Here is a 13277-nt window from a genome sequence, read left to right on the forward strand (position 1 = left end):
GATGGGTATTTGGTTGCATGGATTAGAAGTTGGCCATAAGATAAATAACGGAGGAAATAGATGGACATTTCTCAGTTTGGAGAGGGGTTGAAAGTGGTGTTCACCAGGGATCAGTGTTGGGACCCTTGCTTTTACTGGAGTTGGATGTTGAGAGTAAAACACTAAATTTGTGGATTATACTAAGCTAGGGAGAATAGTGAATTATAAGGACAATGCTGAACAATTTCAGAGAAATATTGACAAGTTAGCCAAATGGGCAGACTTCTTGGGAGATGAATTTTAATGCTGAGAAATGTGAGGTAATGCATTTTGATAGAAGAAATATAGAGAGAAAATACAGGCTCAATGGTACAATTTTGAGGAGAATGCAGGAGCAGAAGGACCTCAGGGTTCAAATGCAGAATTCCTTGAAGGTGGCCAGGCAAGTTGAAACAGTTGTTAAGAAGGCTTTGCAGATCCTTAGGTTTATAAATAGTGGCTTAGAGTGTAAAAACAAGGGTGTGATGCTACACTGTCCCAGTTCTGAGGAAGGGTGACCACACCCGAAACATTAACTCTTTTTTCCTTCACAGATGCTGCCAGACCTGTTGAGCATTTCCAGCAACTTTGTTTTTGTTCCTGCTTTACGGCATCCGCAGTTCTTTTGGTTTTTATTTAACATTTAACTCACTGCCACATCTCTTCCAGGCATGCCCACCTTGAAGAAGTTCTGCTCCGCTCTCTGACGGGATTTCCATTCCAATCTCCCTTCATGCCCACCAACTTTAATTTCACTGTCACTCCTGGTGTTTGACCAGGTATTTGCTAAAATTCATTTCCACAGCCATATCACATTCCTCAGTGACTGCCTCCGGCTCAGACTCACCCCACATGGATTCCAACTGAAGTTTCATCCCTCATGTTTTGTATCCTCCCAGGATCACAGATATATCCGTGATGTTCAACGTTCCTCGGACAGGTGCTCTCGCCGTATCCGGAGATCCACGCTCAGTGCCATATGGCACCACGTGTATATTCTCATACTCTCCCTCCGACAGCATCGCAACACGCATGCTCAGGGCTGCACCACTCTGCAGTTCCATTTCATCCTTCAGCTGATTCATTGTGCTAACAAGAAACTTTATTTTTCTTTCAGGCAGCAAGGCCCACAAGAAACAACAACTCAAAAATACCCACGGCTCTCTGGAACCTTCCTCTCCTCACCTTCCCTCTGACTCTATACCCTCCCCCAATTCCCCCACCTCCTGTCTGGTATTCATCATCCTCCCTAACCTTCTGCTCTCTGATGCTGAATGATCTGTACTCAGCAAAGGACTCAGCTTTATCCCTCTGCATCCCCACCTTAACGAATTTCAGGCACGACGTGACACCGAAATCTTCTTCCGCCATCTTCGCCTCCATGCTCATTTCTTTGGGCTCCGTGCACTCAGATCTAACCCTGACTTTGTTATTAAGCCTGCTGATAAGGGTGGTGCTGTTGTAGTCTGGTGTACTGATCTCTACATTGCAGAGGCTGAGCACCAGCTCTCAGATACCTCCTCCTACATTCCCCTGGACCATGATTCTATCATGGCACATCAGACCATTGTATCCACAACGGTAACTGATCTCATACCACCTGGTAATCTCCCCACCTCTGCTTCCATGCTAATAGTCCCCCAACCCCGCACAGCTTGTTTCTACCTCCTGCCGAGTTCTGAGGAAGGGTCACCAGACCTGAAAGATTAATTCCGTTTTTTTCCATCACAGATGCTGCCAGACCTGCTGAGCTTTTCCAGCAACTTTGGTTTTGTTCTTGGGGAATACTGTGTTCGGTTCTGGGCACCTTATTTAAGAAAGGATATTAAGGTCCTGGAGAGAGTGCAAATAATAATAACAATGATCATAAAACTGTTGTTGATTGTTGAAAAAAACCATCCAGTTCAGTAATGTCCCTTACAGAAAGAAACTGCCATCCTTAACTTGGTCTAGCCTACATGTGACTCCAGACCCACAGCAATTGGTTGACTCTTAACTGCTCTCTGGACAATTAGAGATGCACAGTAAATGCTTGTCTAATGTCTAGCCAGCAACGCCCTCATCCTGTGAATGATTAAAAAGAACTTATATAGGTGCTGCATTTTGGAAAGGCAATTCAGGGCAGGACTTATTCATTTAATGGGGAGTGTTGCTGGACTTTGGAGTGCAGGTTCATGGTTCCGTGAAAGTGGAGTCCCAGGTAGGCAGGATAATGAAGAAGGTTCTTGATATGTTTGCCTTTATTAGTCCGTGCATTCAGTAAACAAGTTGGGAGGTCATGTTGCAGCTATGCAGGACATAGGTTAGGCCACTTTTGGGGTATTGCATTCAGTTCTGGTCTCCCTGCTATAGGAAGGATGTTGTGAAACTTGAAAGGGTTCAGGAAATATTTACAAGGATATTGCCAAGGTTGGAGGGTTTGAGCTATAGGGAGAGGCTGAATAGGATCAGCTATTTTCCCTGGAGCATCATACGCTGAGGGGTGACCTTATCGAGGTTTATAGAATCAAGAAGGATGAGAATACAGTAAATGGCCAAGGTCTTTTCCCTGGGGTGGGTGAGTTCAAAACTAGAAGGCTTAGGTTTAAGGTGAGAGAGGAAAGATTTAAAAGGGGCTTATTGGGCAAGTGGGTGTTGTACGTACAGAATGAGTTGCCAAAGGAAGTTGTGGAGGCTGGTACAATTACAACATTTAAAAGTCATCTGTGATGGGCATATGAGTAGGAAGGGTTTAGAAGGATATGGGTCAAATGCTGGCAAACGGGACAAGATTCATTTAGGATATCTGGTCAGCATGGACGAGTTGGACCAAAGGGTCTGTTTCCGTGCTAACATTTCTATGACTCTATGACACCTCACCAATATCCTGTACAACCTCAATATGACTTCCCAACTCCAAAACTCAAAGGACTGATCAATGAAGGCAAGTGTGCTAACTGCCTTTTTAGCAGAACTAAAACCACAGTTACAATTGATCTTATTCTGCCATGCAACGTTGACTGAACTAGCAAGGCCACTATTTGTTACCACTTTTCAGGCTGTAGTTAAGTCAACAACATTGGGGGTCTGGAGTCACATGTAGGCAGCATATTAGGAATGGCAGATTTCCTTCCCTAAAGGACGTTGATAAACCAGATGGGTTTTTAGGACATTTTATGACATTGCCACCATTATTGAGGTATACAACACAGAAAGCGACAAGCTTTTTGTTCTAGATTTAATGAATTGAATCTAAATTCCATTTCTAGCTGCAATGGTGGGATTTGAACTTACATCCTTGTGTGTAAGCTCTGGCCTCTGTACTTTTTGCCCAGACATTACCACTGTGCCACTACTGCCCTCACTGGTACTTTTGGAATGTTGCATCAGTTTTAGGCCTGCTGAGCTTCCAATCAGTAGGCCAGGATCTTCACATGTTCACACTATGCCCAAAAGCAGGAGAGTTTTAATGACAGAAACCCGTGACCTACAACTTATAAATCTCTGCCAATCCTCTGGCACTCACACAGCTGACTGGCTGCTGGAGGGCTCTTTGCTACAATGGAGTGCTGGTTGCCAAGGTCTGCCAGTCAATCAGGGGTCATTAGTGCTATCAAGGGGTCATGGCTGCAGTCAGGGTAACATCACCTCCCATCCACCAGCACTCCCAGGATGACAGGAAAGGCATGTACAGTTTGGAGATTGGGGCCATGGAAAGAGGGGAATCGGGAGGCGTTCTAAAGAAAAGTCACTGGACCCAAAATGTTAACTCTGCTTTTTCTCTGCAGAGCTGCAAGGCCTGCTGAATTTTTCCAATAGTTTTTGCTTCGTTTCTGATTTCCAGCATCCGCAATTTGTTTGGTTTTATCTTACCTCATCCTTTTGAAAATTCATACACCCCTGAATATTTCATTCCCAGCTTTGAACTGGTAGTAACCATGTCACTGTGATGGCTGTAAGATCATACCCATTAGCCTGAGTTTGTATCATAATTCATTATTTTTGTGGCAAATACTATGTGCATTCAAGTAATGAGTCATTATTTTTTCCTTTTTATTTTTTTTCCTTTTTTGAGCCTAGTTGCGCTGTTTTCCATGTTTGTATATTCGGTCCCTTCCTTCTCCACTCTGCGTATTGTTATTCTAATAGCTGACTTTTGATGCTGCCATACACTTGCTTTGGGAGCCTTAACTTAGCAGGGATATTAAGATATTCTATGGATATTTTAAAAACAAAAGTGTTACCAAATTGAAATAGAGTCTGGGAAATTGCTAACGGAAAATAACAATATGGCAGATGATTTCAACCAGGAGTTTGTATAGCTGTTCGCGTGTATAGTATCATTCTTCACTATCCTTGCTATCTGCGACTCCACTTTCAAAGAAATATGAACCTGCACTCTAAGGTGTCTTTGTTCAGCAACACTCCCCAGGACCTTTCCATTACGTGTATAAGTCTTTCCACAATGCAACACCTTACATTTAACTGAATTAAACTCCATCTGCAACTCTCCAGTCCATCTGATCAAGATCCTATCGCACTCTGAGATGTGGACACTTTCATGCTGTCCACTATACCTCTAATTTTGGTGTCATCTGCAAACTTACTAACTACACCTCCTCTGTTCACATCCAAATAATTTACATAAATGATGAAAAACAGTGGACCCAGCACGGATCCTTGTGGCACACTGCTGGTCACAGGCCTGTAGTCTGAAAAACAACCCTCCACCACCACCCTCTGTCTTCTACCTTCAAGCCAGTTCTGTGTCCAAGTGACTAGTTCTCCCTGAATTCCATGTGATCTAACCTTGCTATGCAGTTTACTATGATGAACCTTGTCGAATACCTTAATGAAGTCCAGACAGGATATGTCCACTGCTCTGCTCTCATCGATCTTCTTCATTACTTCTTCAAAAAACTCAATCAAGTTAGTGACAAATGACTTCCCAAGCACAAAGCCATGTTGACTATCCCTAATCAGTCCTTGCCTTTCCAAATACATGTAAATTCTATCCATCAGGATTCGCTCCAACAACTTGCCCACCACCAATGTCAGGCTCACTGATCTGTAGTTCCTTCACTTTTCCTTACCATATTTCTTAAATAGTGGCACCACATTAGCCAACCTCCAGCCATCTGGCACCTTCACTGTGCCTATCGATAATATAAGTATGTCAGTAAGGGGCCCGGCAATCACTTCCCTAGCTTCCCACAGAGTTCTAGGGTACATCTGATCAGGTCCCAGGGATTTCTCCACCTTTATGTGTTTTAAAGCATCCAGCACTTCCTCCTCTGTAATGTGGACACTTTTTAGATACCACTATCTACTCCCCCACATTTTACATCTTCCATATTCTTCTCCACAGTATATACTGATGCAAAATCCTCAGTAAGTATCTCCCCCATCTCCTGTGGTTCCACACTTAGGCAGGCCTGCTGATCTTTAAGGGGCCCTATTCTTCTGGAATACTGCATCTAGTTCCGGTTATCCATTTATAAGAAGGATATTATCAAGCTGGAGAGGGTTCAGCAGAGATTTACCAGGATGTTGCCAGGTATGGAAGGTTTGAGTTATAAAGAAAGGTTGGATAGACTGGTACATTTTTCACTGGAGTGTAGGAGTTTGAGATGTGACCTGATAGAAGTTTATAAACTAATGAGAGGTGTAGATAAGAGTTGATGGTAGCTGTCTTTCCCTGAAGATGGGGGATTTCAAGAATAGGGGACACATTTTTTAAGATGAGAGAAGAGCTAAAAAAAAGACATGGGGGCAATTCTTTTTACACAGAGGGTGCTTTGCATTTGGAATGAACTTCCTAGGCAAGTGGTGGATGTGTGTATAATTACAACATTTTTTAAAAATCATTTATATAAGTACATGAATAGGAAAGGGTTTGGAGGGATATGACCCAGGTGCAGGGAAGTGGGACTAGTTAGGATTATGGTCTGCATCGACTAGTTGGGCCGAAGGGTCTGTTTCCGTGCTGCATGACTCTAATTAAGGCTTGTCAAAGATTTGCAGACCGTATAAAACCACGAGTGCAAAGAAGCATAGTGTTCGTATTCTCCAATGTTTTCCCCATCTTCGATTTGTTCACTCCGAAGACACCAGCTGCGATGAGTGGAGAGGGTGTACTGTGCGTGGAATAAAGTTTGAGAACCGCCCTTGCGATGAACCAGGAAGCAGGTGAGAGATTAAACAGATGAGAACGAAGGATTTTGGCCTTACGGGTTTCCTGAAGGGAACAGTGTTCCTGCAGTCCAACAGGCCCACACTCACCTGAGGGTGGGACAGAGACTCACCTGAGACAAGGAGAAAGAGATTTGTCTCTGGGTGCTCACCTGTCGCTAGCCGGAAGTATTGCTCTGATCATTGGGAACCCTCTCAGCGCTGTGTGTGTTAGAGATATTTTTGCCTGAGCTTCTCCCTTTCGCTGTGTGGGTGGTCTGCTCCGGGTTTCCCAATGGCAGCATTCCAGGATCCAGGTCACTTCCAGGCGGTGGATCTGAGCAGCGAGGCCGGCACAGGAGCTCAGCAGAGTGCTGGCCTGGAGCGGACGGTGCTGACCGAGGACAGAGACGGAGCTATAATAGAAACCGAGGGCAAGCTGAGTAATCAGGTTGAGAAAGATGAGGCAAGCGCAGCTCCATCACCTCCTGCTCCCATGGACTACAAACTGAGGAAGTTCTTCGTGCTCCGGGTAAATTACTGTCTCGTTACTCCTCCTAATCCACACGCCTTCCTCTTCAACATTTGGAGAATACTTGAGGGCCCAACAAGTCATTGTGAGCTTCAGGGTTCTAGCCATTTGGTTGAACTCTGTGGAATTTGGGAACTGGCCCGTACTGGGATCCCAATCTTTGTGTCAGTCTCAATTTTCATTTATATAGTGTCCTTAGAACCTCCTGAGACTTCTCACAGGAAGAACTATATTAGTGTGCATAAAGGGGCAGGTTTTTTTGGAGAGTCCTGAAGGGGACATGAGGGAGAGATGGACTGGAACCTGTAGGGAGGGGATTCAGAGTTTAGAGCCCCGGAAACTGAAGTGATGGTATAAGAATCTATTGTATGACTGGTTTGTGAGATGTCAGTGTTGCTGGCTGGGCCAGTATTTACTACCTCTCCCTTCTTCTTCTTTAGAAGATGGTAGTGAGCTGTCGTCTTGAATTGTTGCAATCTCTGTGGTGCAGGAGCACTCAGAATCCTGTTTCGGAGGGAGTCCCAGGATTTCAAACTAGGGCTGGTGCAGTGGCTCAGTGGTTAGCATCACTGCCTCACAGTGCCAGAAACTGAGTTCAATTTCCCTCTCAGGTGATTGTGTGTCTGTGTGGAGTTTGCACATTCTCCCCAAGTCTGCATGGGTTTCCTCTGGGTGCTCCAGTTTCCGCCCACTAGACAAAAAAAATGTGCGGGCTAAGTAGATTGACCATGCTAAAATGCCTGTAGTGTTCAGGGATATGTAGATTACACGGGTTATGGGGAATGGGTTTGGGTGAGATTATCTGAGGGTGGGTGTGGACTTGTTGGGCCGAAAGGCCTGTTTCTGTTAAATCCTATTCTGTACACTGTGACTTGCATATACATTGTTTTTTAAAACAATGATGAGTGACTTGGAGGGAACTTACGGGTGGTGGTGATCCCATGGATCTGCTGCCCTTGTCCCTCTCGATGGTAGTTGTCATGGGTTTGGAATGTGCTGTCTGAGGAGACTTGGTGAATTTTTGCACTGCCCTTAGATGGTGCCGCTGTGTTGGTGATGGAGGGTTTAGATATTTGTGGATGTGGTGCTAATCAAGCAGGCTGCTGTTATTAAATCAGCAGAGCTCAAGGGGCTTGAGTTGATGGAACACAGACTTTGAAGGCTCTCAGACTGGAGGATGTTATAAGATGGGGTGGGTGTGACTATGGGTGAATTTGACAATAGATTGTGTTTTTTTTTGTTCCAAATATGCCTCATTGACTAGAATAGCACAAAAACTTTGAGGCCTTTAAAGGTTTATTCGATATCTATGATCTGTTTTTTTCACACTGTTCAGTTCTGAATTCACCCCTTTGAAATCTGCAGCGTACTGATATTCCATTCTTTCTTCACTTCCTCTTTGTTTCATGCTTCCTCTGTTCCCTCTCTTTGCTCCTCTCCTTCTCTCAAATTTTCTCTCTCTCCTGGCCCCTCTTCCTTTCTTATTTTCCTTCCTCCTTCATCAGCTTTTATTAACTGTACTTGTTTCAATGTAATATTGATGGCAGCTCAATGTAAATTGTGTGGGATTTAAACAAGATGTTGGGTAAGTGAGTAATTATGTGGTGTTATGGGAGCTCAATGGTTAGCACTGCTGCCTTACAGTGCCAGGGACTGGGGTTCAATTCCACCACCAGGTGACTGTCTGTGGGGAGTTTGCACGTGCTCCCTGTATATGTATGGGTTGGCTCTGGTTTCCTCCCACAGCCCAAACATGTGCAGACTAGGTAGACTGCCCATGCTAAATTGCCCGTTGTGTTCAGGGATGTGTAGATAAGGGGGAATGGGTTGGTGTGAACTTAGTTTGCTGAAGGACATGTTCCCACACTAGGGATTCTGTGGTTCCATGAACAATTATATCATCCTTTTCTTTGGATTTAAATACTCAGTTTGTACACACTGAGGAGGAAAAGACTAGCTCATCTTTGCATAACAGTTTCAATGAAGGGAAGATCCTGAATTCCATTCAATTTAACTTTGCAGACTTGGGAACAATAATGATCTGAGTTTCAAATGAAGATGAAAGAAAACTATGATAATTTGGTGGCAAGGTCTAAGTGTGGCACAAACAATGTCAGTGAATATGGTTTGGCATGCGCAGTATTTAGGTACATTGGGTTTTACAATGGAGAAGGAGACCATTGATGCCATGGCCTCCAACTGTTCTGTGAAATAACTTTCCCATAGAACAAAATGTGATTGTAGGTTCCAAAAGAATCAGCACGAGGACTGCTGTTCTCCACCCCATCTATTCATTATTCAGCCTCTAACATTGATGGTCAGACTTCAAGATTTGCAAACAACACAAATTGGGAGTGAGGTTAATGGAGAGGAGGAATGGGACCACATACAGCAATCCATTAATTAACTTGCAAAATACCTCAAAACTGGGAAACTAAAGAGCAAGGAAGTCACGTGGAATGTTCATAAAATATGAACTAAGCTTCAGCTTGCACTTAAGGAAGGAAAGTCTGACAGTGAAAAGGAGCTTGAAGAGAATGTTAGCAATACAAGTTCATAATGCACAGGTGTAAAAGTTGACCATTCAACTCGTTGGGACTATCATTTAGCAAGATTATGGATTAATTCAATAATCCTCGGCTCCATTTTCTTGTCTTATCTCCACAAGCCTTGCTTCCCCTACTATTAAAAATAGTATCTCATTCTTGACTATATTTAAACTTGACAGTCCTCTGTGGTAAAGAATTCCAAAGACTTACTACCATCTAAAAGGAAAAAAATCTCCTCTCTGTATTAAATGGGTGGCTCCATGCTCTGAGATTATGCCTTCTGGTCCCAGAATCTCCCACAAGAGGAGACAAACTCTCTAAATCTACTCTGTTAAGTCCCTTAAGAATCATATATGTTTCAATAAAGTATCCTTTTATTCTTTTAAGCACCAACCTATTCATCCTCTCCTCATAATAAAATTCCTCCATACCCAGGATCAACCAATGAAACTTGTCTGTTCTGATAGCAATGCCAGTATATCTTTCTTTAGACAAGAGGACCAAAGCTGATCACAGTATTCTGGATAAATGGAGTGGTCTGTTTAGAGCTTCAAATAGTTTTAGCAAGACCTCCTGACTTTAGGAATACATTTCCTTTGAAATAAAGGCCACATTCCATTTGCCTTCTCTATTATCTGCTGAACCTAGATGCTAGGTTTTGTGAACCATGCAAAATGTCTCCCAAATCTTTCTGTACTGCAGCTTCTGCGATCTTTCTCCACTTAAGTAATATTCAATTCCTCTTTTCTCATAACCTCACAGTTTCCCACATTATATTTCATCTGCCAAGTTTTCAGCCACTGCCTTAACCTGCCTTTGTCCCACTGTAGGCTTTTGCAACACCCTCTCGGCACTTGCCTTCCACAAAATTGATGATAATTCGTTCACTTTCACCATCTAAAGATGGAAGTGGGATTTCAGTTCCTGTTGAGGAACTGGAAACAGTGGTAATGTTCTTTCAAAAAGCAGAAAAGATGAAAGGAGATTTAATCAAGCTCAAATACAAGAAAGTCGAGTAAATAAGGAGAAACTCTCAAGTGGCTGCAGCACCCAGGAACTGGAGTACACAAATAATTGGTAAAAGAACCAGAAGTGACATGAGGGGGGAATAAAACATCACAGGCAGCAAGTTGTTATGATCTGGAATGCACTGTTCCAAAGTATGATGGAAACAAGCTTTTATGAGAGAATTAGGAAAATATTTAAGAAAAACATTTCAGAGCTGCAGGAAGCAGCAGGAGAGTGGGATTAACAGCACACTGGTCTTATTTCTTTGCTTTGCTTTACAATTGTATTTTTACAGATATGTTAAATATATATTAAGGAATAATTAGACACTTAGAGTGATGGGTTTATTTTTCCACTTTGTAAAACGATGCTGAAGCAGTGGAGAAGGTGCAAATATTTTAAAGGGACAAAAAAGAAATGAAATCTTATGATGGTCATGGAAAATTAAACAGGAATGGACTCTTTTCTTTGGAAAGCTGAGGGGTGAATTGATACAGCTTTTTAAAATTCAGAAATTACTTTTAGGGAACACATAGAGAAGTGGTTTCCACTTTTGAAGTGTCCCAAACTAGGAGTCATTCATAAAATGAGGGTTTCTACTCATCCAAGCGAAACTTCTTTATCAGGAGACTGGTGATGATGGGAAGTTGCTCCCACAGGGAGTGGTCTGGATGAATCATATCAATTTATTTATGGAGAAGCTGAACAAACAAGTGCAGGTGGAAGATAACGAGACACAAACATATGGCCATTCAGCTCCCTGAGCTTGCTCTGCCTTTCAATTAAAAAAAGGCTGATCTGATTGTGGCTCAAATCCATATTCCCTGATTACTTTTCATCCCTTTGCTTAACAAGAACCAAGCACAAGAATCTATGATAACCAGGTGTGGAGCTGGATGAACACAGCAGGCATCAGAGGAGCAGGAAAGCTGGCATTTCGGGCCTGGACACTTCTTCAGAAAACCTGGACCCTCTTCAGAACTATCTATGCCTGCCTCAAAAATTATCCAGGGATTCTGCTTCCACCACCTTGTCTGGGAGTTTTGCAAAGACTCAGGAACCTTCAGAAATAACTTCTGAGAAAGGGTCACGGGACCCGAAACGTTAACTCTGCTTTTTCCTTCACAGATGCTGCCAGACCTGCTGGGCTTTTCCAACAACTTCTTTTACAACTTCTTACTTCATCTGTTTTAAATGGTTGACTGCAGATTTTCTTTTTTAAAGAGTCAACCCCCACCCCACTCCAGTTATAGATTCACCCATAAGAGGTAATGTTCTCACCACATCTACCTTGTCATGATCCCTCAGGATTTTATCTGTTTTAATCAGTCACCTCTTAGTCTTCTAAATTCTAGAGTTTTAAACTCTAAACCTGTCTGTTGTTTTCTCGTAAGACAATCCATCCAGCCCAAATATTGGTCTGGTAAACCTCCTCTGCACTGCCTCCAATGTATTTACAACTTTCCTTAAAATAAAGTAACCAGTATTATGCAGAGTACTCCAGATGCTGACCCATTATGCACTGTATAACTGAAAGATAACCTCTCTACTTTAGTATTCAATTCCTCTCTCTAAGTGCTGAGATTACCTCCTAGTCAGTTTGGGTATTTAGATTTAAAACTAGCAGTTAGAGCGAATATAGAGTAAAGACTGTGAACCGTGTGCTGGTTTCCTAACCACACTTTTAAAATCTGGGCCCATTTCCCTTTCACAAAGTTATTTTGATCCTGCCTAATTATTTTATGGTTTTTCCCAGGACTTGGTTTCAACTTCTCTCGTGAAGGGTTTTAGCATTTCTCTGATAGCTAGCCTCTAATTTTATTCCCAATCTCTCTACTTTCTTGAATAATGGTGGTATATTTGCTTATTTTCAATCTACAAAACCCATTCTAGAGCTCAGGGAATTCTGCAAGGTCAGTACATTCACTCTCTCTGTAACTAACCAACTATTTTAAAACTTTAGGATAGATACCAAAATTTTAACTCCATTAATTTTTTCAATACTTTTTTATTACTTTAATTTTCTCTCACACATCAGACAATTGCTTCTAATATTAGTCTGTGTCTTGCACTGGAAAGACAGACACACAATATCTGCCATTTCCTATTCCTCATTGTAACTTCCTACTTCTGCCTTTAATAGGCACAAGTTTGGTTTTGTAGCTGTCATCCTGTCAAAATGTTCAATTTGTTGCTTCCTGATTTACTTTCCTAGAGACATAGATCCATACAGCATGGAAACAGACCTTTTCTGCCCAATTAGTCCATGCCGATCATGTTCCCAAACTAAACTAGTTCCACCTGCCTGCACTTAGCACATATCCCTCCAAACTGTTCCTGTTCATGAATATATCAAAGTGTATTTTAAATGTTGTAAATGTACCTACGTGTACCATTTCCTCTGGCAGTTCATTCCATATGAGCACCACGCTCTGCATTTTTTTTTCAAAGTTGCCCCTAATGTCCCTTTTAAATTTTTCTTCTTTCACCTTAAAAATATGCCCCCTAGTTTTAACATCCCCTCCACCACTGTAGAGGAAAAGACCTTGCCCATTCACCTTAACGATGCCTTTGATGATTTTATGGACCTCAACAGTCACCCATCAACCTCGTACACTCCAGTGAAAAAGATCTTAATCTATCTTTTCTGAAGAAGGGTCCTGACCCACAACGCCAACTTTCCTGCTCCTCTGATGTTGCCTGCCCTGCTGTGTTCTTCCAGCTCCACACTGTTATCTCAGCCTATCCAAGCGATCTTTATAACTCAAATCTTTCATTCTGTAGCAATATCCTGATAAATGTTTTCTGAGCCTTCTCAAACTTAATAATCACCTTCCTAAAGCAGGGTGACAGAACTATACACAGTACTCCAGAAGAGGCCTCACCAAAATCTGTACAATTTCAACATAACATTCCAACTCCTATACTCAATGGTCTGAGCAATGAGGGCAAATAGGCCAAATGCTTTGTTAACTATCCTGTCCACATGGTGACACAAATTTCAAAGAATTATCTACCTG

At 42.4% G+C, this 13277-nt stretch overlaps 1 protein-coding gene across 2 annotated transcripts in view; it reads left to right on the top strand.

The window, feature by feature from the left end:
* tprg1 (tumor protein p63 regulated 1) overlaps nt 1-13277 on the top strand; it is a 98256-nt gene that overhangs the window by 20395 nt on the left and 64584 nt on the right. Inside the window, exon 1 of one of the 2 annotated variants that reach the window (XM_048542413.1) lies at nt 6193-6700. The exons of the other annotated variant lie outside the window; for it this stretch is intronic. Coding sequence (XP_048398370.1) covers nt 6464-6700 — 237 coding nt within the window. The 5' untranslated portion in view covers nt 6193-6463. Of the gene's footprint in view, nt 1-6192; nt 6701-13277 lie in introns of those variants that run through there. 2 annotated transcript variants of the gene reach the window in all.

Source organism: Stegostoma tigrinum, chromosome 14 (genome assembly GCF_030684315.1).
Source record: "Stegostoma tigrinum isolate sSteTig4 chromosome 14, sSteTig4.hap1, whole genome shotgun sequence".
Taxonomy (NCBI): Eukaryota; Metazoa; Chordata; class Chondrichthyes; order Orectolobiformes; family Stegostomatidae; genus Stegostoma; species Stegostoma tigrinum.